Source organism: Sciurus vulgaris, assembly GCF_902686455.1.
Source record: "Sciurus vulgaris genome assembly, chromosome: 5".
In the NCBI taxonomy this organism is placed as follows: Eukaryota; Metazoa; Chordata; class Mammalia; order Rodentia; family Sciuridae; genus Sciurus; species Sciurus vulgaris.
The window spans coordinates 160320068-160345834 of NC_136465.1; the positions used below are offsets into that span (position 1 = coordinate 160320068).

At 33.6% G+C, this 25767-nt stretch overlaps 1 protein-coding gene across 2 annotated transcripts in view; it reads left to right on the forward strand.

Moving 5' to 3' along the window:
* SCYL2 (SCY1 like pseudokinase 2) overlaps positions 1–18981 on the forward strand; it is a 64429-nt gene extending 45448 nt beyond the window's left edge. Inside the window, exons 11-18 of one of the 2 annotated variants that reach the window (XM_079141373.1) lie at positions 4457–4570; positions 7819–7951; positions 9710–9828; positions 13870–13970; positions 14503–14569; positions 14690–14782; positions 16272–16391; positions 17354–18981. In XM_079141373.1, the coding sequence (XP_078997499.1) occupies positions 4457–4570; positions 7819–7951; positions 9710–9828; positions 13870–13970; positions 14503–14569; positions 14690–14782; positions 16272–16391; positions 17354–17998 (1392 nt within the window). In that variant the 3' untranslated portion in view covers positions 17999–18981. The remainder of the gene's footprint in view (positions 1–4456; positions 4571–7818; positions 7952–9709; positions 9829–13869; positions 13971–14502; positions 14570–14689; positions 14783–16271; positions 16392–17353) is intronic. The other variant, XM_079141374.1, reaches the window with a different exon arrangement.
* The last annotated feature ends 6786 nt before the right edge of the window (positions 18982–25767 follow it).

Sequence of the window (25767 nt, forward strand, 5' to 3'; positions counted from 1 at the left end):
CAGGTGCAGTGGTGCACACCTGTAATCCCAGTGACTCGGGAGGCTGAGGCAAGAGGATTGCAAGTTCGAGGCCAGTCTAATCAAATTAATGAGGCCTAAACAATTTACTGAGACCCTGTCTGAAAATAAAAAAGGGCTGGGGTTGTAGCTCACTGGTTAAGTGGCCCTGGGTTAAATCCCCAGTAAATGCTCCTCCCTTAAAAGTATAATTTAATTTTTTCACTTTGGAAAATACATACATCTCACTGCAGAAATGGCTTCATGTTTGAAGTTTATAGTCTTATTTTAAAAATTCTTTTGCCAGAGAAGAAATTCTTCCCTCACCCCCCCAAAAAAAAACTCAGAATTTTAATTTCTAAAAGTCATTAAAACTTTTTTTTTTCCTCCTTTTTGTGAACCTAGTACCATATATTTCAGGTCACTTTTTTTTTTTTTTTTTTTTTTTTTTTTTTTGCGGTCCTGGAGATTGAACCCAGGGCCTTGGGCTTGCAAGGCAAGCACTTTACCGACTGAGCCCTTCAGGTCACTTTTTAAACTCATTTCAACCTTTGTAATTTTATTCAAGGGTGTGAGGTTGTCGTCAGACCACCCCCCCCCCCCCCCCCCCCCCCCGCTTTGAATTAGATCATGGGTTGAGTGGGGAAAGTGTGCTTACCTCTGCTTTTCAGCTCTTTTTAAAGGACTCATAATTATAGCCTCTTGAAATGTTAGTGAAGGCCCAGTACAGTCAGGCTGGTTTTATATACAGAGAAATTAAGGAGGGAAGAAGGTTAAGTGTAAAAGGTGATTTTTCTTCATAGTTAAATCAACAAGCATCAGCTAGTATTTTATTAAAATAGTTAATATATAGTTAAATCTAATAGTGCAACTTTGCTAAATTTTAGAAACCAGCAGTTCTGATAATCACACAGTATAAACTTTAGTCACCAGTCTAATTAACTAGTTTCAATGTTGTCTGGTAAGAATTTGACACATTTAATCTAAACAATTGAGAGAGTTCTAGAGAAAGCAGGAAACAAGAATCTTTTCTTCAAGGTCCATGCAAGTAGAAGTCTGGAATATATCTTCTGAAATTCATTTTTAAGTACAAGTTTTAAAAGTAAAGTTTGATTATAAATATTTAAGAGACACACTTAAATATTTAGGTGGTTCTGAAGCACACTTGAAAATGTAGTAGATGGTTTACAAAAGGTAGGGTCCTTAAATAGAAGCATAAAAATACATCTGACAAAGCTTAAAAATTATTCACCTTTTAAATTAAACATTGAACTGTGTACATCACTCGACCACCAATTATAGAGAAGACATAAAATAAGAAGCTGCAAAGTTCCTGAGAATTTGCTGATTAGATTTCCTTAAGGTTTTGTTTCTTTCATTCTTCTGTTAAGTTATGCATCCTGAAAGAGCTCTCTTCTCCTTTAGCTGAGTGACTTAAACATAATTTAGCTTTGCCTGTTTATAACCTTTTGGTCTGAGTTTAATTATACAGCATAGAGCACTTTCAAATTGCTTTTAGTAATACAAGTATTAGAGGTTCTTGGCTGAAAGTCTGTCTTGTCTCTCTTTGTCTGTTTCTCTCAAAGGCCGATCTTCCCTAAGGTCACAGGAGCATAGTGTTTCACTGCTAATACTTGCCCTTTCTCTTCTCTCATTTGTGAAAAGTTGTCCCTTAAATGTAGCTTGCCGTTTTAAAAATTCTATTTTTTATATATTTTTTGTTTTTAATTGACATGGTAAGTGTACAGTGTGACATTTCAATCCATGTATATAATGTGTGAAGATCTGATTAGGGTAATATCAGCCATCTTAGGCATTTATCATTTCTTTATGTTAAAAACATTCCAGATCCTCTCTACTAGCTTTTTTGAAATATTTATTGTTGTCAACCATAGTTATCCCATTGTGCTATAGACCATCACAAGCAATTCTTCCTATCTAGCTGTGCCCCTGTACCCAGGAACCATCCTGTCTTCCTTTCCTGTATGCTTCCTAGGCTCTGATAACCAGTATTCTGTTATTTACTTTTATGAGATCAACTTTTTATCTTTCACATATAAGTGAGAACGTGGTATTTGTTTTAGTCGACATATTTCCTTCACATAGTGCCTTTAAGTTTCATTCATGTTGCTGCAAATAACAGAATTTCATTCTTTTTTATGGTTGAATAATAATAATCCATTGTATATTATATAATATCATATTTTCTTCGTTTATACATTGATTATATATCTAGGTTGTTTTCATTTCTTGGCTTTTGTGAATAGTGCTGCAGTAAACATGTAAGTGCAGGTATCTCTTCTAGGTACTGTTTTCAAATCCTTTTGGATATACACCCAGTAGAAGGATTGGTGGATTATAATTTACTTCTATTTCCAGTGTTTTGAGGAACCTCTATGCTGTTTGCCATAATGCCTCTACTAATTTGCATTCCCACCTTCTCCGCAGACATCCTCACCTGTAACTTATATTTCTTATCCACAAATTACTCAGTTACTATAGTTCTGAGAAAATACAAACATACAAACCTGTTACATCTGTGTTTGGAAATTTGGGAGTAAGTTAGAACAAATGAAATTCATTCCAGTGTTTTGGTAACCTTTTCTTAGTAGTTGATTCATTTCTGTCTGCTGACTATAAATGAACGTCTTCCTTTGCCTGGTATTGCCAGTTGCTTCTTCCCTGATATACATATGCACTTCCATTTTTCTCTGTAATGCCCTCTTCTGTGCTTTCTACAAGGATCATTTTGTTCTTACCAGTTGTCTAAAATCTGTTCTGTTGCCAGTTAGTTCTCAAGGCATTTCTTTTCCTTATCTCATTGAATCCTCAAAACTCCCTGTCTCCCTCATTTTCCTGTTATCACCATTCCCAGGTAAAATTATTTGTTTATTTTTGATGTTGGGGGTTGAACCCAGGGTCTCACAAATGCGAAGCATGTACTCTACCACTGGCTGTACTCTCAGCCTAAAATCATTTATATTGTAGCATCACGTTAGTTAGCAAGAATTAAATTTTTTCCTTTTTTTTTTTTTTTTTTTTTAAAATGAGTTATGCTTTCAGAGTTTAAAAGTATAGTTGTATCTTGGTATCTGTAGGGGATTGGTTCCAGGATCCCCTCAGATAACTAAAACCTGCAGATGTTCAAGTTCATATATAAAGCAGCATTTGAATATGATCTACGCATATTCTTCTATGTACGCTAAATTATCTCTAAACTACTTATAATTCCTAAAACAGCGTAAATGCTACACAAATAGTTGCATTGTTTAGGAAATAATGTCCCCCCATTTTTGTATCAGGGATTAAACCCAGCGTTGCTTAACCAGTGAGCTACATCCCCAGCCCTTTTTATTTTTTGAGATAGGGTCTTGCTAAGTTGCTGACGGCCCTGCTAAGTTACTGAGACTGGCTTTGAATTTTCAATCCTCCTGCCTCAGCCTCCTGAGCTGTGGGTTTACATGTGTGCGCCACCACACGCGGTGCCTTTTTGAAGTCTGTACATATTCAGTACAATTAGTTTTTTGAATAGTTTTAATTTTGATTGGTCAAATTCATGGAAGTGGAACTCATAAATACAAAGAGTCAACTCTACTTAAAAATGTAAAGAAAAGTAAATTCCTCTCTCAGAAATGACCACAGTTGACATTGATTCCAGATAAATCATTCTAGTCTTTTTAAGCTTTTATAGTCAGATGCATGTACAAAAAATTTAAAAATTGAAATTTTATAATGCCATCTTAATACATTTTCTCCTTGATATTATTAAGTACTCTAAATTTTTTAAAAGCATTATATTATATACTATCGTAGGGATATATGTAACAGCCAAGAGATCCTTTAATTAAAAGGAATATTTTTACCTGATTTTATACTTGATTTTTCCTTATGAAAGATAACAAAACCTACGCATTCTTACTTTTAAGGGGTCTCGGGTTGTAGCTCATTGGTAGAACCCCATGCTCGGAATGCAAGCCAATAAACAGATAAGGATTTGTGTTTTAAGGAAAGAGATTAGGAATCAGACCAGGGAATTTTGTGTACTGTGTGCTAGCTATTATGACCTAGTATGACTTTTATTGTTTTTGAGTTTTTGTGTTTTGTTTTTGAGATGGGATCTTGATATGTTGCCCAGGATAGTCTCTTAACTCCTGGGCTGGTCAAGTGATCCTTCCACCTCAGCTTCCATGGTGCTGGGACTAAAGGAGTACACCTCTGTTGTCTGACTTAATGATCTAGTATAACTCTGAGGAAGGTCTTCTGAGCTTATCTGTAAAACTGAAAAGTGTTTATAGCTATTCTTTTTACTGAAGAATTATTGAAAGAACAAATAATATATGAGGAAGTTTATTTCAAACTATGATAAATTAACCATACAAATGCAAAATGCTTTTGAATATGTGAGATAAAGGATGAGAGAATCTTTTTCTAAGATTGATCAGATTTATTTTCTTAATAGGAGCTCTGTCTAAACATCATTCCAACCTTTGCAAATCTTATAGACTACCCATCCATGAAAAATGCTTTGATACCAAGAATTAAAAATGCCTGTCTACAAACGTCTTCCCTTGCTGTAAGTGACTGCATATTTTTTTCAGTAATTTAAATCATTTTCTTATTGTTTAAGAACCCTATTAAACAGTGTTCATATAATTTGTCTAGGCTATAAGGAATCTGTGTACTATAAAAGTGAACTATAGTTTTTATGATATGTAATTTATAATATTACATCTCTAACCTTACCCCACTTCCCTGACTGCTTCAGTAGAAAAGCTGATTATTTTCCTCTTAGTCCTTTTCTTTTTAAACTCACAAGTTATTTTGTTCTTTGTTTTAAAGTAATCATAAGAGTTCAACTTGGTGTATAAGCCTAAAACTTTTTGAATGTCTTCCTTTTATAAATTGTCTTTACTTTTAGTCATCTGTCTTTAAATTTCTTATTCCCCTCTTGCCCCCTTTCAGAAAAAAGTAGAGGACAGTAAAATAATAAATTAATATGAGTACAAGTGTGGGAAATAGTTGTACTAAAAAATATGGACCAAAGGTCCTTTGATCACAGAATTTTAATGCTAAGTTATTTGTTAGTCAAGGAAGTAGAATAAATAACATAGTTTGCATTATCTCATACCAAGTGTAGTAAAGTCCCCAATCTTTTCTCTAACATTGAATCTAAGAATTTATCACAGTAATATTTCATTGTAGAAGTAATATTGAATACTCTCAAATAGCTTTAGAAAAGAGGGAGAAATGTCTTTCCTTTGCCTGACTAGTTCTTTATATTGATGTTTGATAAAGGGCATATTATTAAATTTGAAGATCCCATCTATCTTTATTTGATGGAATGCAAATTTAAATAAATAAACATTATTAGCTTAATATGATTATAGGCAAAAAGCAGTATGAAGGACACGGTTTTACTTTATAGCCATCTAATCCATTGCAGTTCATGTTTTTTGGTAGACTGTGGAAAACATAACATGAGAATGGGGGAAAAATCATTACCAAAATGAACGAGCATGATGAAATGAAGTTAAAAACTTTGAGTTCTTATTCTGACTTTGATATTAACTATCCTTGTGGCCTTGAGCAATTCCTTTTACCTCTCTGAGTCTTTCTTCATTATCATTAAAAGAATTTCAAAGGCAGTCCTTTTCTTTGAAGTTCTCAAAATTTATGATTGAATTTTCAAAATAGATAGTGGCAATATACATAGCTTAAAATTCAGTTTTCGAAATGCCATTTCAAAAAATCTTACTGCTATATCTTGTGGCAGTATACATTTATTTTTAGCATACATTTTCTGAAAGTATACATTCTAATTCAGTTCTGAGTACCATATTTACTTCAAAATTGTCAGATTTTATGCCAGTTTTTCTTCCAAAAAAGTGAGATGTGACCATTATGTGAATTTTTTTACCCTCCCCCAAATTGTGTTGGTATTACTTAAAAATAATTTTTTACTAACCTGTCTTTGAAATATTAGGTTGCATTAGAATACTCATGAATACATGTTAGTGCTGGTGACAATTATGTGGTAAAATGAAGGGGTATGTATGTAGGGGAACCTTAGGAAATTGAGTGAAATGATCTGCATTAATGCCCACTGATGTTTATGTCTCTGTTAAAGATGCTAACTGATGCTTAGAGAGGTGTTAGTCACAAGAATGTACAATGAATTTATTTATAACAGTAACTGCAATAGATTTGCATTTAGTATATCACTTTTTAAGTGCTTTTTTTTTTTTAATATTGGGTGTGTGAACCCAGGGACACTTAACCATTGAGCCACATTCCCAGCCCTTTCTTATTTTTTATTTTGAGACAGGGTCTTGTTAAATTGCTTAGGCCACACTAAATTGTTGAGGCTGGCTTGAATCTGCAGTCCTTCTGCCTCAGGAGACTCCTGCCTGAGTCTTTAGGATTATAGGTGTTTGCCACCATTGCCTGCATTAAGTGTTTTAGATAGCACTTTTCAGTGTTTCTGCTTACCTTCAGAGTGGCAAATGTGAGTTTCTCAATTGCATTCATTAACACATTGTCTAAGATTAAAAAATTCTAACTAGGAAATTTGTAAAACATATGTTATTAGTTAGACTTATACCTTAATATTGAAAATAAAGAAAAATAAATTCAGGTAAAATGCTCCAAGAGCTATATTAAATCCATGACTTGTGTGATTAATATTGTATACATCGTAAGATAAAGTCAGCATTTCCAGTTTCTGTTAAGAAAAAAAAAATGCATATATATATATATATTCCTGTAGATGTAGCATTTCCTTTTATAAAACTAAATCTGACAAAGTTAAGCCTTCAGATATCATCATGAATTTACAATATTTCTCATTTAAATTTCAGAAAACTCATTTTTTTCAGAAATGGAAAAGTATTTTCACTTTTCCTGTACAAATATGGTGTGATTTTAACCAAATTATTTTCCACTTTTCTTAGTTTACTTTTTTTTTAAACTGTAATTTTATTGCTGTTATAGATCTTGATGTAAAGGTATTCTATTTTAACAGATTCCAGCTAAAAACTAGGATATGACCTATTTATTAAAAGTTGAGTCAGGTTTTAGTAGCTGTGTTTAAGACATATTAGAAATAGAAAACTGCATTTTTAGGTAAATATGGATAATTTCCAATGTGAAACTCTCTAGCTTAGGAATGAATTGAACCAGATGTAGTGGCACACACCTGTAATCCCAGCAGCTTGGGAGGCTGAGGATTGAAAGTTCAGAGCCAACCTCAGCAAATTAGTGAGGCCCTGAATAACTTAGTGAGACCTTGTCTTAAAATAAAAATTAAAAAGGGTTGTGAATATGACTCAGTGGTTTAGCACCTCTGACTTCAATCCCCAGTACCCCCTCAAAGAAAAAAAAAAAAAAAAAAAAAGGAAAAAAGAAAAAGAATTGAGCCAGAGTTAAAATAAAATATTGGAATCCTTGTGAATTTATCAGTCAGTAAGGAGAATGTATTCCTTTTTAAAACTGAAATGTTCCCAAAGGAATGTTCTCAGTCAATACATATGCTAAGTACATAGTTTCTCAAATTCTCATCACTGTGTTTAAAATAATACAAAATTGAAGTCATTCCTTGTTTTCAGTTAACCAGTGTCCTAATAAAGCAATCATAAATTCTTTCTGAAGTAGGTCAGGAAAATTAGAATAAGTGAATTTCCTGTGTTAATATAACATGTCTTCAAAACCTACTTTTATTTTTGAGAGTTTAGCATATGTCTATATGAAGATTAAATTACAGTTATATTTTGTTCTATATTACACAGACTTTACATGGCTAATGCAATTTATCTATTCTAATAGGTTCGTGTGAATTCATTAGTGTGCTTAGGAAAAATTTTGGAATACTTGGATAAGTGGTTTGTACTTGACGATATACTACCCTTCTTACAACAGATTCCATCCAAGGAACCTGCAGTCCTCATGGGAATTTTAGGTAGTTGAAACTTAAGATCATTTTCTGCTACTTTATTATTTTATAGTTATGCAAATAAATTTTCCATTTTATAAAACTATTCAGCACTTAATAATTAAAAAATGGTGGCAGGATAAATGTTGTAATATAACTTTTCTGTTTTTGTTGATTTTAGTAAAAGCATTAGAATCTTGACATTTATAAAGGAATAAGGTTTGGGAGTCCTAGCTTTGCAAATATCATGATAGCAAATAATTTTCCCCATAAAATGGTAAGAGGCAAACAAAGCTACTTGAAATGCTGGTAACAGTCTTCTAAGAGGCAAAGTATTTTTTCTGCCTTACTTTATCTTCCCCCAAAGCCAATGAGATATTTATTATTATTATTATTTTTAACAATGAAACAGGCTCAGGTAAGGTTAAATTATTCAAGATTATACAGCTGGGAAGTAGTAAAGCTGATATTTAAAATTTAGATGCTTTTGAATCTTAACCAGCATGTTTTATTGCTAAGTGATTTGTTGATTAAGCATATTAGCCTTATAGCATGTTTTGTACTATTAGCAAATTACTCTGTCTAGAACTCTGTGTATAGTTAAAGTTGTGAATGTATAATCTGGAAACGTCAGTGGTTCGTTATACCAATAGAAACAGACATAACTGTGGAAGCCAAAATAAATAAATAAATAAATTTGCAAGTTTGTCTTTTACTAAATTTGAGGTTCTTTGTTTTTAAGAGAAACTGTACTACTTATTTATGTACCTTAACACTTACTATAGTGTGCAACTTACATAAATCTCTTAGTGAATATTTTTAAAATGATGAGCAAGTATTTATTATGGATCTCTGTGGATGTAGAACTCTTGGGTTGTGGTATGGATTTTTTTTTTTTGCTCAAAGAAGTTCATTTTGAGCAAGAGTTTTACATAGTAGAAAGGAACTCTGGTTCTAATCTGGGTTCTCTCAGTTCCTGGGGTGACCTTGAAAAGTTTCTTCATTTATCAAATGAGGATAAAAAATAACATTATTGTAGGATTCTTATGAGAATTCAGTGAAACAGAGATAAAATGAGCATAGTGTCTAGTAAATAAACACCTAATAAGATGTTCAATAAAATTATTGTTTGAGTGTATCAGCTTTTTGTTTGTTAATAGCAGATAGGGTGTTCTAAAGCTTTGGATTGTATAGAGAACACTTAATAAGACAAAGGTGTTCAGAGAATTAAAAGCAAATGTACATAGTTTACAACAAAAAAAAACTGTGTAATGAGTATAACAAGTGGGGTTTTGAAGGTCAAATAAATAGATGAGATAACAGGGAAGGATAGTGGGGTTAAATTTTTAAGTTTCAAACATGTTGACTTTTATTTAATAAAACAGTGAATAAAGGTATAGGTCTATACATGTACTGTACACATACTTAATTTGAAATAGATGTTTTAAGTGTAGATGCAAAGTCTGTTTTATGAACAGAGGGACATTCCGTAACCTTATTACTACACTATAAGAACTGAATCTGGATCTCATTAAACTTTTAGTGTGTTATTGTTACATGCATAAAAGAACACAGGATAAATATGTCATGGTATTTAAATCTGTACTGGTGATAAGGCTGAAGTTACTCTGATCCATATATAAGAACATCCTCATTCTTGAGGTTCTGACTGGGAAAAATTTATACTGTATCAGTTACCAAAAATTTCATGTAGAATACTGTTTGCATGATTTCTATTAACTTGTAATGTTAGCTTATAAAATTAGTCACATTCTTTTCTATCAGGTATTTACAAATGTACTTTTACTCATAAGAAGCTGGGCATCACCAAAGAGCAGCTGGCTGGAAAGGTTTTGCCTCATCTCATTCCTCTGAGTATTGAAAACAATCTCAATCTTAATCAGGTAGGAATATTTTTATGCTTATTCAATTTACTCAATATACTGTTGTCTTGGCATTATATATGTTGTATAACTATAAAAGTATATTACATATAAAAATTGCTAAAACAAGGAAAAATATGGCATAGAGTTAGATGAAGAAAGTGTATGGGTGGGAGGGAAGATAGATTAATGAAGGCCTCTTTGGGAGTTGATAAACGAGCAAGATGTTGAAAGATGAGTAGTATTTGTAACTACTTTAAATTCAGACTGAGAAGTTAAAGAACAAACTCAAGGAATGTGTTGGGGATTATATTTGTTATTCTTTGCTACTAAAATCACTGCAAATTTAGCATTGTATTTATCTCCCCATATTTTTGGTCGTGAATTTGTTTGTTTGTTTCATGGTGTTAGGGGTTGAACCCAAGCCTTGTACATGCTAGGCAAATGCTCTACCACTGACTACTCTTCTTAAAATTGCCTGCACTGTCCTTGAACTTGCCATCCTCCTGCATCAGACTCCCAAATAGCTAGGATTACAGGCATTGACCACTCATGTCTGGCTACATGTATTGTTTTAAAGCAAATCACATTATCTCACAGTTTCTATGGGTCAACCAAGCCAGGGCCTGGCTTAGTTGGAGTCTCTACTCAGAATTTCTCATAGTGTTGAGTCAAGGACTTAGGGCTCCTCTGAAGGCCCATTTGGTGGATACTCTACTTCTAAGTGCACTTAAATGGTTTCTGGAAGGATTCAGTTCCTTTTGGCAGTTGGAATGAAGGTCTCAGTTCTAGCTATGTGATAGTTGTATGACACTGTTGGTTCAAGGCCACATTGGCCTCTCCAGCATGGCAGCTTGTTTCATCAAAGCCAACAAGAGTTTGCTAGCAAGACAGTGGTCACAATCTCCTGTAATCAAGGAAATGTATTCTGTTACCTTTATGATAATTCTGTTGCGTAGAAGGGAGTCACAGGTCTTGCTTAAACTTAAAAATATGGGATTACACAAGGACATAAATAGCAGTAGGAGGAGATAAGTGGGAACCATATTAAAAGTCTGTCTGCCACAGGAAAGAAGTAATTCAGTTCAGTAGGTAGGGGAAAATGGGATAAGATAAAGTAAGACTAAAATAGATAGACTTTAAATGCCTGTTCAGTTTAGGTATTTGAACTTGGAAGATGTATATGTTTGGGCAAAGGTATAATGTGTGTTCAAAAATTATTATAAAATTCTTTCTACATCCTTTTGCTATAGTCACCATAGCTATATACTTATTCTGACTCTTCTTGAAGAGTCAGACTTTTCCTCAAAGTTTGGTTATTATAGCTTATTCTTCTCTGTAGCCCAAGCCTTAGTGCAGTGCCAAAAGCAAAAACCAAATTGAGAGAAAACTTGAGATAAAAGTAGCAACAAGCCATTTTTGTTCATGATGGAAATGGTGTTTAATGAAGTATAAAGTAGAAGTCTTAGAAGAGTTGCTACTTAACTGAGAATGTCAGAGATGGATTGGCAGGGAAAATTTAGAATGAAGGACTCAAAAGTGATTTATTGCAATGAAGGAAGCAGAAAGCTTTGAAATAAAAAGAGCTTTTGGCAGTATGGACAGTGCTGAATGAGCAATTTTGCAGGTAGTTTGTAAAGGATTTAACATTTTGTTTGAAGGAGTAGGGTAAGCCTTTGAAAGTTTGTCCCTAGACTTGATATTTTATTTCTTGTGTGGCAAGATTGGGTTTATGGTTAGCAAAATGGAGATATTGAATACAAAGGAGGAATAGGATAATATACCTAAAATTCATCTGTTTTGTAATTTCTGTTCTTAGTTCTCATATTTCTGATTTAGGATGTCTTAATATACTTCCAAATGCTTATTTTAGGATATATAATTCCATTTGAAACCTTATGTTTTCTTCAGCTTTATGATATATTTTAGGACCTATTTTCATCTTCAGATATACTTTGAATCATATCTTTCTGATATTTTACAGAAGTTAGCAGAGATATGTTCTGCTTTCCTATTCATGGTCAGGGTTCCTAATTCAGGTTCTAATGGTTGTGATTTAAAATAATTTAAGTATATTATATACTAAGTGAAAAAAGATAAAGTAACTTAGTAAAGGACATTTTAAACATTTGATTAAAAAACTGCAGATACACATATACACATATACATCTCTGATGTGTTTATGGAGAACTTCTAAGACCCCCCCCAAAACCCAGATTAGATGGTTCACTGGGACCCCATATAGGTATACTTACAGTTCCTATTTATTGTGGTGAAAAGATATAAAGCAAAATTGGGAAAGGGGAAAGATTCTTAGGGCCCAGTATGGAAGAAAGTAGACACAAACTTCTAGAGGTCTTTCCTAGTGGAATCACACAGGATGAGTTCAGTTTTGCCCAGTAATGAGTTGTGATAATACATGTGAAGTTTTACCATCTAGGGAATCTCATTGGAGACTCAGCACCCAAAGTTTTTATTGAGAGCTGATCGTATAGTATCCTCTGCCTGGGATGTTCTTAAATTCAGACTCCCAAAAGGAAAGCAGGTATTCAGCATGGGATATATTCTTTGTACAAGCAGTTTAAACACAGGAAACCACTTTTATCAGTTAATAATTTGACCCATCCTGAAATCTAAGTTCCATTCACCAATCAGAGACTGATCTGGTAAGCAGACCGTCTAAAAATAGCAGTTTAGGGCTATTGTGTTAACTCTCTTCTGCACAAACTACATGTAATAATAGGAATGAATCTCACAAACATAAAGTAAATGAAACCAGACAGACGATTCTATTTATACAAAGTATAAAAGCAGTTTAATCTACACAGCTGTAAGTCAAAATAGTGCTTGTCTGTAGGGGTTGGAGGTGGGAAATGACTAGAAGGGGGCAGAAGAAAGCTTCTGTGGTGCTGACAATGTTTTATTTCTCTGTCAGGCTCCGGGTTTCATTGGGCATGGTCAGTTTGTGAATTTTTTGAGCTGTGCATACACACACATACTTTTCTATTAGTAAACATTTTAAAAAATCTAATCGGCAGAAAGTCAGTCATGGTAAACAATTGAAGCAATATACTTTTTGTAATTCTCATGATAAGATGAAGCAGCTGTTGATAGAGCATGGTGAAAAGTAGTGCAGTGTAGCAGAAAAGACCTCAAGCTCTGGAGATAGACATAGTATGAATTCTAAATCTGCCATATAATCTATTTAGTATCTCTGAGTAAGTTGCTTGTCTCTCACTGAGCCCAAGTTTCCTTGTTTGTGAAATAGAAATATTAATAAAACTACCTTGAAGAGTCATGAAAACTAATAAAATGTGTATGTATACATATAAAGTATATATGTATAAAATATGTATTTACCTGGTACAGAGATGTAGTTATAAACTTTTGGGAGACGGGAGGACATGGTGTCATTTGAATAACTTGTTTAAGATGATCCAGAGTACCATAAGAATTATCAGCGATTAACCAAAGTTTAACCAAAAAAAGAAGAAAACCATGATGTAGTATTAGGTGTATTTTATGAAATTTAATTATTTGAAAGATGAATTGTGTTGATTTTATATTTCTGCTAATTTTTCAGAAAACAAGGTTGATTCTTGCCAAATATGTCATTTTTATAACAATTTGTTTAAACAGAACTTTTCTATATATTATTAGATGAATTGTTTCCAGATAGGATGAATTATCAGTATATAACTGTTGGGGTAAACTTACATAAGACCTTTGAATAGCTCAGCCACAGAGTTTATACTTGGTATGTGTGAGGCCCTAGGTTCAGTTCTCAGTGCCAGAAACAAAAAAACCCTGAAATAATAGCTGTCTGACAACTTAGTATATAACTCATTGAAACATGTTTTATGGAACTTAAAAGCCTCATCAACTGTCATGTCACACCATACAAAGATTGTAAAAACTTGCTGTGATATGCTAAGTTTAAATATACAATGCTTGTTGTGAGCCGCTGGAAAATGGACTATTGTGATTAACTTACTGAATCACCTTAATTGATTACTGCAAACTTGACATTTTATAACCATATCAATTTTCTTATTATACCAGTTCAATTCTTTCATTTCCGTCATAAAAGAGATGCTTAGTAGATTGGAGTCTGAACATAAGACTAAACTGGAGCAACTTCATATAATGCAAGAACAGCAGAAGTAAGTAGGTTGTAAATGAGTTTCACATTGTCCAGGAGTGAGATTAAAGTTACCTCATGATTGATATTTTAGAATATGGGATAGAAAAATTCCTGGATTTTAATTTGACCATATTTAAAACATTTAAAAATTTTCTGACATATTAAGTTGAACTGAGATAAAATAGTATGTTGAAAATCTGATATGACTTCGAGTACAAAAATGTAATATAATATTAGCATTTTCTCTGTATAAGGGATTTTTTCAGAAATAAAATTTTGTGATTTCTAGGTATTGGCCTTGTAATCTCAGGTTATTAAACACCTTATCTCTAATGTTGAGTTTTTAGAAGGACTTACATACAAATGTTATTTTTTTGAGCAAGCAGATATTATTATTAGAAAACAAAGGATAATATTATACGCCCTCTAAAGAATGATGTTACAATTTATTTGGGTTCTAATAAATTTTGAAGGCAAACAGTTTTTAGGATGTGTATTTTAAAATATCCCTTTCTTTTTTATTGCTTTGTTATAATTCAACTCTTCTATAGATCTTTGGACATAGGAAATTCGATGAATATTTCCGAGGAGACAAAAGTTACAAATGTTGGAAATCAGGTAAGATATTTAATTTTTGCAGAAAATACTTGATGGTGTGCTTTATTGAGGGGCCTTTTAAGCAATAAAATTACATTTTTATTGGAATCTCTTTGAATGATGGATTTTTTTCTGTTTCAGCAGATTGACAAGGTTTTTAACAACATTGGAACAGATCTTCTGACTTGTGAATCAGAAAGTAAAGAAGATGGGTTACAGAATAAGCATAAAAGAGTGAGTTTCTTTACTGTTTACTGCACTCCTATTGTATTGACAGATTTCCTATAAACCACGTTTTTTTTTGTTTGTTTGTTTGTTTTAGGGAATAGTATTTAGCATCTTAAAAACATTCTGTAATTATCTTTGAGTTATCTTTAGGAAATATCTTTATCAGTGGAACATGACCTACCCCAGGTTGAGAATAAAACCTGCTTAAGATTTTTGGCTTCCTTTATTACTCTACCTCCCACATGGTAGCATTTCTAGATTGCCTGTCTTTTCTCCCACTCTGTTTCCTGTGTTGATGGCAGTCATTGCCAGATTTATGCTATCCATCTACCTCGGGCTCTCCCTAATTGTTCTTCAGTTATTTAATTTCTCTCTTTACTATATTCCTGCCAGTTTGAGTTTTAAACCTTTTCCTTTCTTTTTTTAACACAACAGCCTCACCTCTCTTCTTCCCTTTGATTTGTGGTAATAACTTTAACTTTTATGGTTCATTAGACTTTGACCTTGACATTTTTGAAGAGTACCAGTCAGTTATTTGGTAGTATGGTCTTCAGTTTGTTTTGCCAATATTTTCTCATAATTAGTTAAAGGTTATTCAGTTTTGGCAAGAATACCACAGAAGTGTTGGAGTGTACCCCTCTTGGTTTATTCTTTCAGGAGTGCATAACATCAATATGACTTACTAGGGGTGAGCCAATACTATTTGAAAGATAATTTTCAAAATAGATTTGATCCCACCTCACAAGTAAATTAAAAATCTGAGAATATTTTTTCTTCTTTGTTTCCTATTAAAGTTTGTTCTTCCTCTAAATAGTAAACTTTACAATGATACTTTTCTATTGAAATTGTAGTTAGCATCCTATATAAAAAAATACTTAAGTCACTTTTTGACCTCTACTGTCATTCTTTTCTTCATTCATCAAATAACGAGTTCCTGTATGTGTTAAGGGTCTGCTGGGCTTAGTAGTTTGTAAAATTATAAGAAAATATATTGTATGACCTTAAAGGTTAGCAAAGTTAATAAAAGAAAAAGACATCAAATCAGATGCAGATGTTGGCAGTGAAAGAACATATTTGTTTAGTTCTTCCTTAGCTTTTTGGTAAGTTTCTACAATATTTTTTGAGTGAAAAAGATCAGAATTGAACAAGATCTCTCTTCAGGATGAAGTAACTTAATCATATTCTCATTGGTTGGAACAAGATGCTTCTAATGAATGATTTAAAAATAATAACCGTTTTTGTATTAGAAATACTTTAGCATAGATTCTGTGAATTTCTACCTAAAGCTAAATCTTATAGTAATTAGAAATACAACTTAGCTGTAGGAATCACCATTGTTGGAGTAGTTTGCTTTTTGTTGAAATTGTATTGCCAAATGTACCAAGATATAATTTACCAAAGAAGAAATATTTTGTTTTACAAATGGACTTATGGAAGTTGCCAGTTGATTTTTTTTTTTTTTTTTTTTTTTTTTTTTACTTTCTTTTATTTTAAGGCATCACTTACACTTGAAGAAAAACAAAAATTGGCAAAAGAACAAGAGCAGGCACAGAAGTTGAAAAGTCAGCAGCCTCTTAAACCTCAAGTACACAAACCAGTTGCTCCAGTCAAACAGGTCAGAGTTAATTTCTTTTGCATAATTTCAAGTATACTACTAGTATGGAGCATAGACTAGCTTACTATTGTTTTTAAAAGATGTATTTCAAAGAATAATTTAATATGTAGTTTCTGAAAAAGTGTGAGCATAAAGACCTTTCCAACAATTCCTTCATAACGTACCTAATGTGTAGTGTTTCATGACAGTGCTTATTACCAGTAAAGAGGAAACTGGATGAATAGGTGAGGTTTTTAAAAAAGATTAGGCCTCATAGTACCTCTTCAACTCTCTTCACCTTGAAATGACGAAGAATGTTGTTTATATACTATTAGTATATTCATGTTCTTATGTATGAATATATTCTCGAGCTAAAAGTAGTTTTCTATTTTTGGTTTTCAGTTATAGTTATTTAGGTTTGTAACATATCTATGTCACCTGACCAGTATTTACTTCCTACTGCGTTGCAGATACTATTCTGGATGCTGGTGCTATGGCAGTGAATAAAATCCTGCTTGTAGAGAGCTTACATATCTTACTAGTTTAAGAAGTAATCATATTTAAAAGCTTTCTTTAAAAATTTTTTTTCATTGCCTCTTAATCACAAGTTCTCTTTCTGAGAAGAAAAATCTTTGTAGGTTGAGAGGCAAAATTGAGACTTTATTACAAAGGTAATTATGTAAGAATGGAGGAAATGTTAATGAAATAAAAAATATAAAAATAATAACATATCCTTTTTTGTTACATAGATCTAATGAGAAGAATGCAATTTTACTTTCTGGAGATAATAGTTCACTTACTTGGGAGTTTAAAGTTTAGGTGGCAGACTTTATTTGGCCTAAAGGCTATAGTTTGCTGATTTGGTGTAGACCATTGAGCTTAATTTTAATTTTGTCCTTTATAATTTAATTTGTCACATATTTGCCAATTATGAATTAATTTGGATTTCTTGGAGATAAAAGTAATTCCCTCATATTTTTCAGACTAAGGACTTGACAGACACATTGATGGATAATATGTCATCTTTGACCAGCCTTTCTGTTAGTACCCCTAAACTTTCTACTTCGAGTACCTTCACTTCTGTTCCTTCTGCCGGTCTTGGTATGATGTTTTCTACACCAATTGATAATACAAAGAGAAATTTGACAAATGGCCTAAATGCAAACATGGGTTTTCAGACTTCAGGATTCAACCTGCCAGTTAATACAAACCAGAACTTCTTCAGTAGTACAAGCACACCTGGAGTGACCAAAATGACTTTGGGAGCACCTTCTACTTTGCCAAACTTCAGTGCTTTGAGTGTTCCTCCTGCTGGTGTGAAGCAGACTCAACAAAGACCCACAGATATGTCTGCCCTTAATAATCTCTTTGGCCCTCAGAAACCAAAAGTTAGCATGAACCAACTGTCACAACAGAAACCAAATCAGTGGCTTAATCAGTTTGTACCTCCTCAAGGTTCTCCAGTTATGGGCAGTGCGGTAATGGGAACACAGGTGAACATGATAGGACAATCTGCCTTTGGTGTGCAGGGTAATCCTTTCTTTAGCCCACAGAATTTTGCACAGCCACCAACTACTATGACCAGTAGCAGTTCAGCTAGCAATGATTTAAAAGATCTTTTTGGGTGAGGTTGCTTGCTCCTATTTTTGAAGGATTATTTCTGTTTTTTAATCATGGGTAAGCTGATTTACATCTGTATAGTTGGCTTGAAGAAACTGCTTCTATGGGAAAGTGAATGGTTCTGTGACAGAAAACACCTGTTTTCATGCCAGCCAGCATAGTAATTGTATGGACTCCTAACCAGTTGAGTTTTTTAAAGCATTGAGGATTTTTTCCCTCTTACAAACAACTCTTCAGGTTTTTAGAGACCCAGTCCTTATCAATCTCAAAGAGAAAAAGGACAACTGAGTTATCTTGACTAGCAGAATTTTTAAATCAAATGTTTATTTTGGCTCGTAAATCTTGGTGTTATTAAAAAATTGAGTTGATGGTAACTGCAGGCTCACCTGTTACATACTGTGTGGTACAGTCTACCTTTAACACGTCATTAGTCTTCATTTTAATATGTGAAAAATCTTGATGCTGTATTGATTTGTTTGCATTTAGTTTGAGAAAATGATAAGCATAAAAAGAAGGATCAGGTCATTTGCTTTTTACAATCTTATTTAAGCTTTTCCGATGAACTAATGTTGCTAATGTTGAGTACAAAAGACAGAAATACTGCAAAATTTAATTTGATTTCATTGGTTTAAAAGCATTATTAACCATCTCAAATGCAAACTAATCATTGTGAATTATATTTTAGCATGATCTGCCTCAAATAGCAATGTATTTTTCTGCATTTACATGGATATATTTAGAATCATTTTTTTTCCTACTGTGTCACAGAAGAGATATGTACTGATTTGTACTGCTATTTGACGAAGAACTCTGATGTGATTTCCCTGACTACTGCCTTCATATTTCGTTTTCGATTCAATCTTCTGAGGTTGTAGCATATACGAATCACATTTTCAAGAAGAAATTTGTAAGAATTAAACTATATTTAATGAGTAAACTTTTGAGATTTCTTCTGTATTGTTTTAAATGTAATAAACTTCTTTAAAAATGAGCAGTTATATGTTCTGGCTACCCACACATTAATTTTCAGTTGCCATGATAGTCTGAACTCATCGGTTACTACTATTAATTCTTTCTTTTCTAGGAATTCCAGGAACTCTTTGTTTGTACACTTTAATGTTCATAATCAGCCATTTTTAGAAAGGAAAGAATAAATTCTTCTAACAGGAAACATTTTATTTTTCAAAATCTCTCTCTGTTGTTTTTCTTTAATTTGCTGATCTTTCAACCACAGAGCCTTATGCTGTAAATGTCATTTGTATTTTTAAAAATTATATTTCACTGTCATGTGATAACTTTTAAAGAACCGTATGTGTATTATAGTTGCTGCCATACAGTTTATGGTTTTTAATTATCTGGAGCCAGCAATCATTTAAAATAAATCATATGGAGTTTAGTGTGCTGGTACTTTGTTTATTCATTGAATATGAATATTTGTTGAAAAATACACACATATACACAACGATATATATTTAATATGCAATGCTTGACTACAAAATGTGATGACATTAATATTGCTAACAGCATTTAGTTCAGAGGGCACTTAAAAAAATGTTAGCTCTCATATCTGGTTTTTGAAGCTATACATTGTAGCATGATTTTAGAAGGACTGATATGATTGCTAAAGAAACTTAGCCAAGAAATGAAAAACACTCGGAAGATCAAAAATGTTTTTGTCAATACATCTACAACTTGATCAAATTATTTGTCTTGTTTTTAAGCACAATATTAATATTTCTTTTGGGAAAAGTTTACATGTGGAAAAAATGACTTATTATAGGAGAACTTTTCTTTGTAACAATTCAGTAGTGACTTACTGGGAAATTATTTTTTTAAGTTTTTTTTTTTTTTTTTTTGTAGTTGTAGATGAATGAAATGCCTTTATTTGTTATGTGGTGCTAAGGATCTAACCCAGTGCCTCACATGTGCTAGGCAGGCTCTCTGCCACTAAGCCACATCCCATCCCCTGGGAAATTATTTTTTAACCTTATAAAATAACTGATACCAGTGTTGAATTCTTAATTAGAAGGAAATCTTAATATAGTAGTTTATTTGACTTGAACTTCTAAGTATGAATAGAAGTTATCTGAAAACACATGTCATTCTTAAGTAATTCTCACTGGCTAAAATTTGCTCATTCATTGAGGGAATGGTGCTACACTTTTATGAAATTGTTTCTACACTAGATCAGTTTAGTACTAGATCCCTTTATAATTATTTCAGATACTTTTAAGTCCTTTGTGCTTAGAGTAGAAAATTGGTAAGTTAAAGAGCATCCATAGACAAAATTTACAGCAAAGATTCCCTTTCATTCTCTTTTCTCCTATTGCTAAAAATGTATAATATATGTAGAAGATGTATAAAAGGAAATGGAAATAGACTAAGCCTAAGCCTGGTGTATTTTTTTTTTTTAATTTTGGAATGCTTATAACCCTCCTTTTTATTGAATAAGGAAGTGGTGTTTTCATTTTTTTGAACCTGTAAAATGGTTGCTTCACATGGTTGCTTTTACATATTAAAGATATATGTTAAAATACCTGATAGCAAGCAGAGTATGCACTGAATAAATTATAGCTTTGATAAACCTTTCTATATTAAGTTGTGGTTTTATACTTTGTGATTTACTGGTCTTGGAATTTTAGAACAAATGAATCTGTAAGAATCCAAACAACACAGGATTTTAAGAGAGAACCCACATTAGAGTATCAATCTCCTAACATGCAGTAAGACATACATTATGTTGCAACTGCTATAAAATATATACCTGGAACATAAGTTTGAGAAAATGTCTTTATTAAATGTAGTATGCTCTATTTTTTTTAGTAATTTCTTAAAAAGTTAATTTTAATCCCTAAAAGGATTTCATGACTATAATTTGAATAAAACTGTAGAAATTTATCCCTACCTCTCAGAGGAGATGTAGAAACAGAGGGCCTGACGCTTTCATGGCTTACTCAAGGAGATCAGAGGCAGGAGTAAAAGCTAGCTTTTTTCCTCCTGATCTGAAGTCCAGTGCTCTTTACCACATTGCATCCTTTATTGAATGAATTTTTTTGGAGAAGTTTTGGAGAAGTTGAAACTGATGTATGTAGCAAGTATTTGTTCAATATTTATAAGGTGCCATAAATATATTTATACTGGAAAAAATTGGTGTTGAAGAGGGAGTAGAAAGGGAGATGACAGAAAGGGAGTTTACGTAGTCAAAACAAAGCTCAGGACCGCTGCTTTGGATTGTGAGGAGGACTGGAGAATCTGAGGTGAGTAGTGGTTGCAGTACCACTGTATAACACAATTAAAGCTTACAAACTTGAGTGGAGGTGCTGTTGGAAAAGCCATTTCAAGCCATTGGAACTCGTTAGATGTTAGAATTTTTTTCTATCCAGAGTAGCCAAGTTGTTCCAGCCACTCAGGGAGGATTAGCTACCTAAAGTGCAAGCCACATCTATAATTTAAAAATTACTGGTATTCCAATTAAAAATAGGTGAAATTTAATTTTAATGTATCAGAAATATACTTTCTGCATGGGATTGATATTAAAAATTAATGAATATATTACTTTTTGTAAAGTAATTACATTTCTTTTTGGTACTTTGAGATCTAGCCTATATTTTATACTTAGCATATTTTAGTTCAGACTAGTCATATTTCAGATCTCAATAACTACATGTGACTAGTAGCTACTGAATTGAATAATGTGAGTATATATGTAAGCTGAGTAGCTATAGAAGTGAGCAGTGATAATTATCAACTACCAGGTCCTAGCTCCTCTTTTTTCCTTTTTCTTTTGCTCTGCTTTGTGCTACTGGAGCAGGACCCTATGAACTCCTCCCACACTAGCTGGCAGAATGTTAAGCTTCATCAACAGAGGGCACTGGAGTGCCACTGCAGAATGGTAGCAGCAAAATAAGCCTTCATTTCTGGGTTCTGGTTCTCCATTTTTATCCACCATTAGAAGCTCTCTAGCCCAGAGGGGCTCCACCTATACCTCATGTGACAGCCTTCCCTGCTGCCACAGAGGAGCAGCTCCAGTGGGCTGCTTCACTGGCAACTCTGCCACTCTGTGGCTCATGCCCTCTCAGAAGTCTCTTCCCTGGAAGACTGCATGTTCCTGTGGAAGCCACACCCTCAGAAGAAGTCTGACTTTCGCTGTGGGAGTGGGATAGGGGAGGAAGAGAGTCTCTTTAGAGTTTCTAGTTCATTTCTTTTTTTACCTTTCCTTAACCTAAAGGTAGTAGCTGCCTTTTTTTTTTTTTTAACACTGCTTCTGTACCCCTTCAAGTCCTCTTTTTTCCCTTTAAGTAGTTAACCAGCTTCTACTGGTTATCATTCATTGTATTTTCTGTTCAAACAGCTGATACGGTTTGCCTCCTGATTGCAACTTTACTAATAGACCCTGAATTTAATACTAAGCCATTTTAAAATGGGGCTGTGATATATGTGCTGCTAGCAAAAGATATGGAATCATATATACATATCCTAGATTAAAACCTTTCTAAAAGTTCTTTTGAAATGTGCTAGCAGTGGAGATATAGTTTAGCTACTTTAATTATACTTATTTATGCAGACCCCCTTCAATTTTTTGATATATTCCTTTGTATGGTGGCCTAGGTTCCTCCTAAACCCAGTGTTTGACTTTTATGTAAAAGTAATAAGACAGAGACTTAAGTGTCTAGAATTTGGAGGAATCAACATTGGTTTAGGATTTTTCCAAGTCTGCCCCTAAGCCTGTCAGTCTTTCTAAATGAAATGATGAAACAAGTAAAGGCATTTCCATGGGCCCACTGGGAGTATACAGTGCTTGGACTTTAGAACCAGGTAAAGGCTTTGTGTGTGTTTTCATTTAGGCTAAACTTTACACATATGTTCCTGAGCAAAATTGTTTTTAAGAAACTCTTGTCTCTTAACAGTGGGCATTCTGAAGATCATTCTTGTAAAGAGATGGAAAGGTCTTTCACTGAGGTGGGTATCCTCATTTTGTTGCTCACATTTCCTAAGGGTTTATTTCTGTGCTTAGCTTCAGTGATTTGTGAATCTACCCTCGGTCAGGAATAATACCTGTGTTCCAAGCTTGTTATAGAGCAAGCTTTATTGCCAACATTCATAATCTCATTTTTGAGAAAAAATGAAGTAGTCCCCAAATTGAGTAGTCTATTTACTTTTATAGAAATTTGAAATTAAACGAAGCCCACTATTGAGATCTGTGCTTGGGTTGCCTTGTTTGAGGCCCCCATTAAATTTCCTTTACTGTACTTAGCTTTGGACTGTGTATTGAAGCTTATATTCATGCCAGGAATGACATTGGTTTACTCTGACATCTCTGAAGACCCACGGGAGAAATTTTAGGTTTCAGTTCAAGGATAAATGTGTTTCTAAGCAACTGGTTTGACTTTATCTTTTTAAAGTCTCTGAAAAACATTGGCAGCAAAAAGGATGAGTGAGATTTACAGTGTATCTAGCAAATGTATAGGATGTAATAGTATGCAGTATTCAGTGCTTAAACCTTCACTCTGGCTTGATCTGATTTTTAAAACCCTTATTATTTGCTGTGATTTATTTTTTTTAAATTGTATCATGTTCATGGAAACTCTTTGTTAGGAATAAAATAGCTTATAAAATAAGCAGTTATCTGAATTGAATGAATTTAAATTTTCTCTCTTTTGCTAACTGACCAGAACAAGTTTTCCCAGTGATAAAATGAGGATCACACCTTTCAGGCTTATTAGGATTAGATGAACTAACACTGTAGCTAGCACGATTGGAATACATTTATTCTTCCAAACATCAGCCTTGGTGCTATAGGCTTGGGATTGTGAGGATGGGCAGCAAATGCCCTCAAGGACTTTGCACTGTGATTATAAAGTTAAGTGGGTAAGCAGCTGGTTACAGAACAGTGTGGTACATGCTGTGACAGTGCCGTGGAGGAGAGACGCCCAGTCCAGTCTAGGGCAGCCAGGAACGCTTCCCAGAAGAGATTTGGCTTGAACTCAGGTACATGGAGCCTTTTAAGAGGTTGATTTTTTTTTTTTCCCCTGCTATCAAATAATTACTTGGGAATGACATTTGCTCAAATTAAATTGGACATACTAGGAAGGGTACTAGAATAGGTAATTCCTAAAAATCCTTCTGAATTCTGAGATCATATGAAAACCATTTGTATTCAGGGAAATTTGGTCAGATAACTTTTTTCGTTGTTCTTTTTTAGTTACATGTGGCAGTAGACTGTATTTTGGCAAATTACACGTACACAGAGTATACTAATCAGGATTGCATTCTTGTGGTTGTACTTGATGTGGAGCTACCTTGGTCATGTGTTCAAATACAAGGCTAGGGATTTATGTCCGATGAATTCCACTGCCTTCCTGTTCCCCCTACGTTCCCTTTATTCCCCTTTGTCTAATCCAGTGGCCTTCTATTCCTCCCCTTCTCACCCTCCCGTGTTTTAGGTTAGCATCCACATCCACATATCAGAGAACATTGGGCTTTTGATTTTGGGGATTGGCTTATTTCACTTAGTATGATAGTCTCCACTTCCTTCCATTTACAGCGAATGCCATAATTTCATTCTTTATGGCTAAGTAATATTCCATTGTGCATATATATCACATTTTCTTTATCTATTCATCTGTTGAAGGACATCTAGGTTGATTTCATAGCTTAGCTATTGTGAGTTGAGCTGCTATGAATATTGATGTGACTGTGTCACTGTAGTATGCTGATTTTAAGTCCTTTGGATATATGCCAAGGAGGATAACTGGGTCAAATGGTGGTTCCATTCCAAGTTTTCTGAGGAATCTCCATGCTGCTTTCCAGAGTGGTTGCACCAATTTGCAGTCCCACCAGCAAGGTATGAGTGTACCTTTCTCCCCACAGCAACATTTATTGTTACTTGTATTCTTTATAATTATCATTCTGACTAGAGTAAGATGGAATCTCAGTGGAGTTTTAATTTACATTTTTCTAATTGCTAGAGATGTTGAATATTTTTTCATATATTTTTTGATCATATTTCTTCCTCTGTGAAGTGTCCATTCAGTTCCTTTGTGCACTTATTGAATGAGCTATTTTTTGGTGTTAAGTTTTTTGAGTTCTTTGTATAACTTGGAGATTAATGCTCTGAGTTGCATGTGGTAAAAGATTTTCTCCCATTTTGAGGACTCTATCTTCACATTCTTAATTATTTCCTTTGCTGCGAAGAAGCTTTTCAGTTTGATACCATACCATTTATTGATTTGTGATTTTACTTCTTGTGCTTTAGGACTCTTATTGAGGAATATGGTTCCTAGGCTGACGTGATGGAGATTTGGGCCTACTTTTTCTTCTAGTAGTTGCAGATTCTCTGGTCTAATGCCTAAGTCCTTGATCCACCTTGAGTTGACTTTTGTGCAGGGTGAAAGATAGGGATTCAATTTCATTCTGTTTCATATGGATTACCAGTTTTCCCAGCACCATTTGTTGAAGAAGCCATCTTTCCTCCAATATATGTTTATGGTGCCTTTGTTTAGGATGAGATAACTGTATTTTTGTGAGTATGTCTCTATGTCTTCTGTTCCATTGGTCTTCATGGCTGTTTTGGTGCCAGTACCATGCTGTTTTTGTTACTATAGTTCTATAATATAATTTAAGTTCTGATATCGTGATGCCTCCTGCTTCACTTTTCTCGCTTAGGATGCTTTGACTATTCTGGTCCTTATTTTTCCAAATGAATTTCATGATTGCTTTTTATAATTCTATGAAGAACATCATTGGAACCTTAATAGGAATTGCATTGAACATGTAT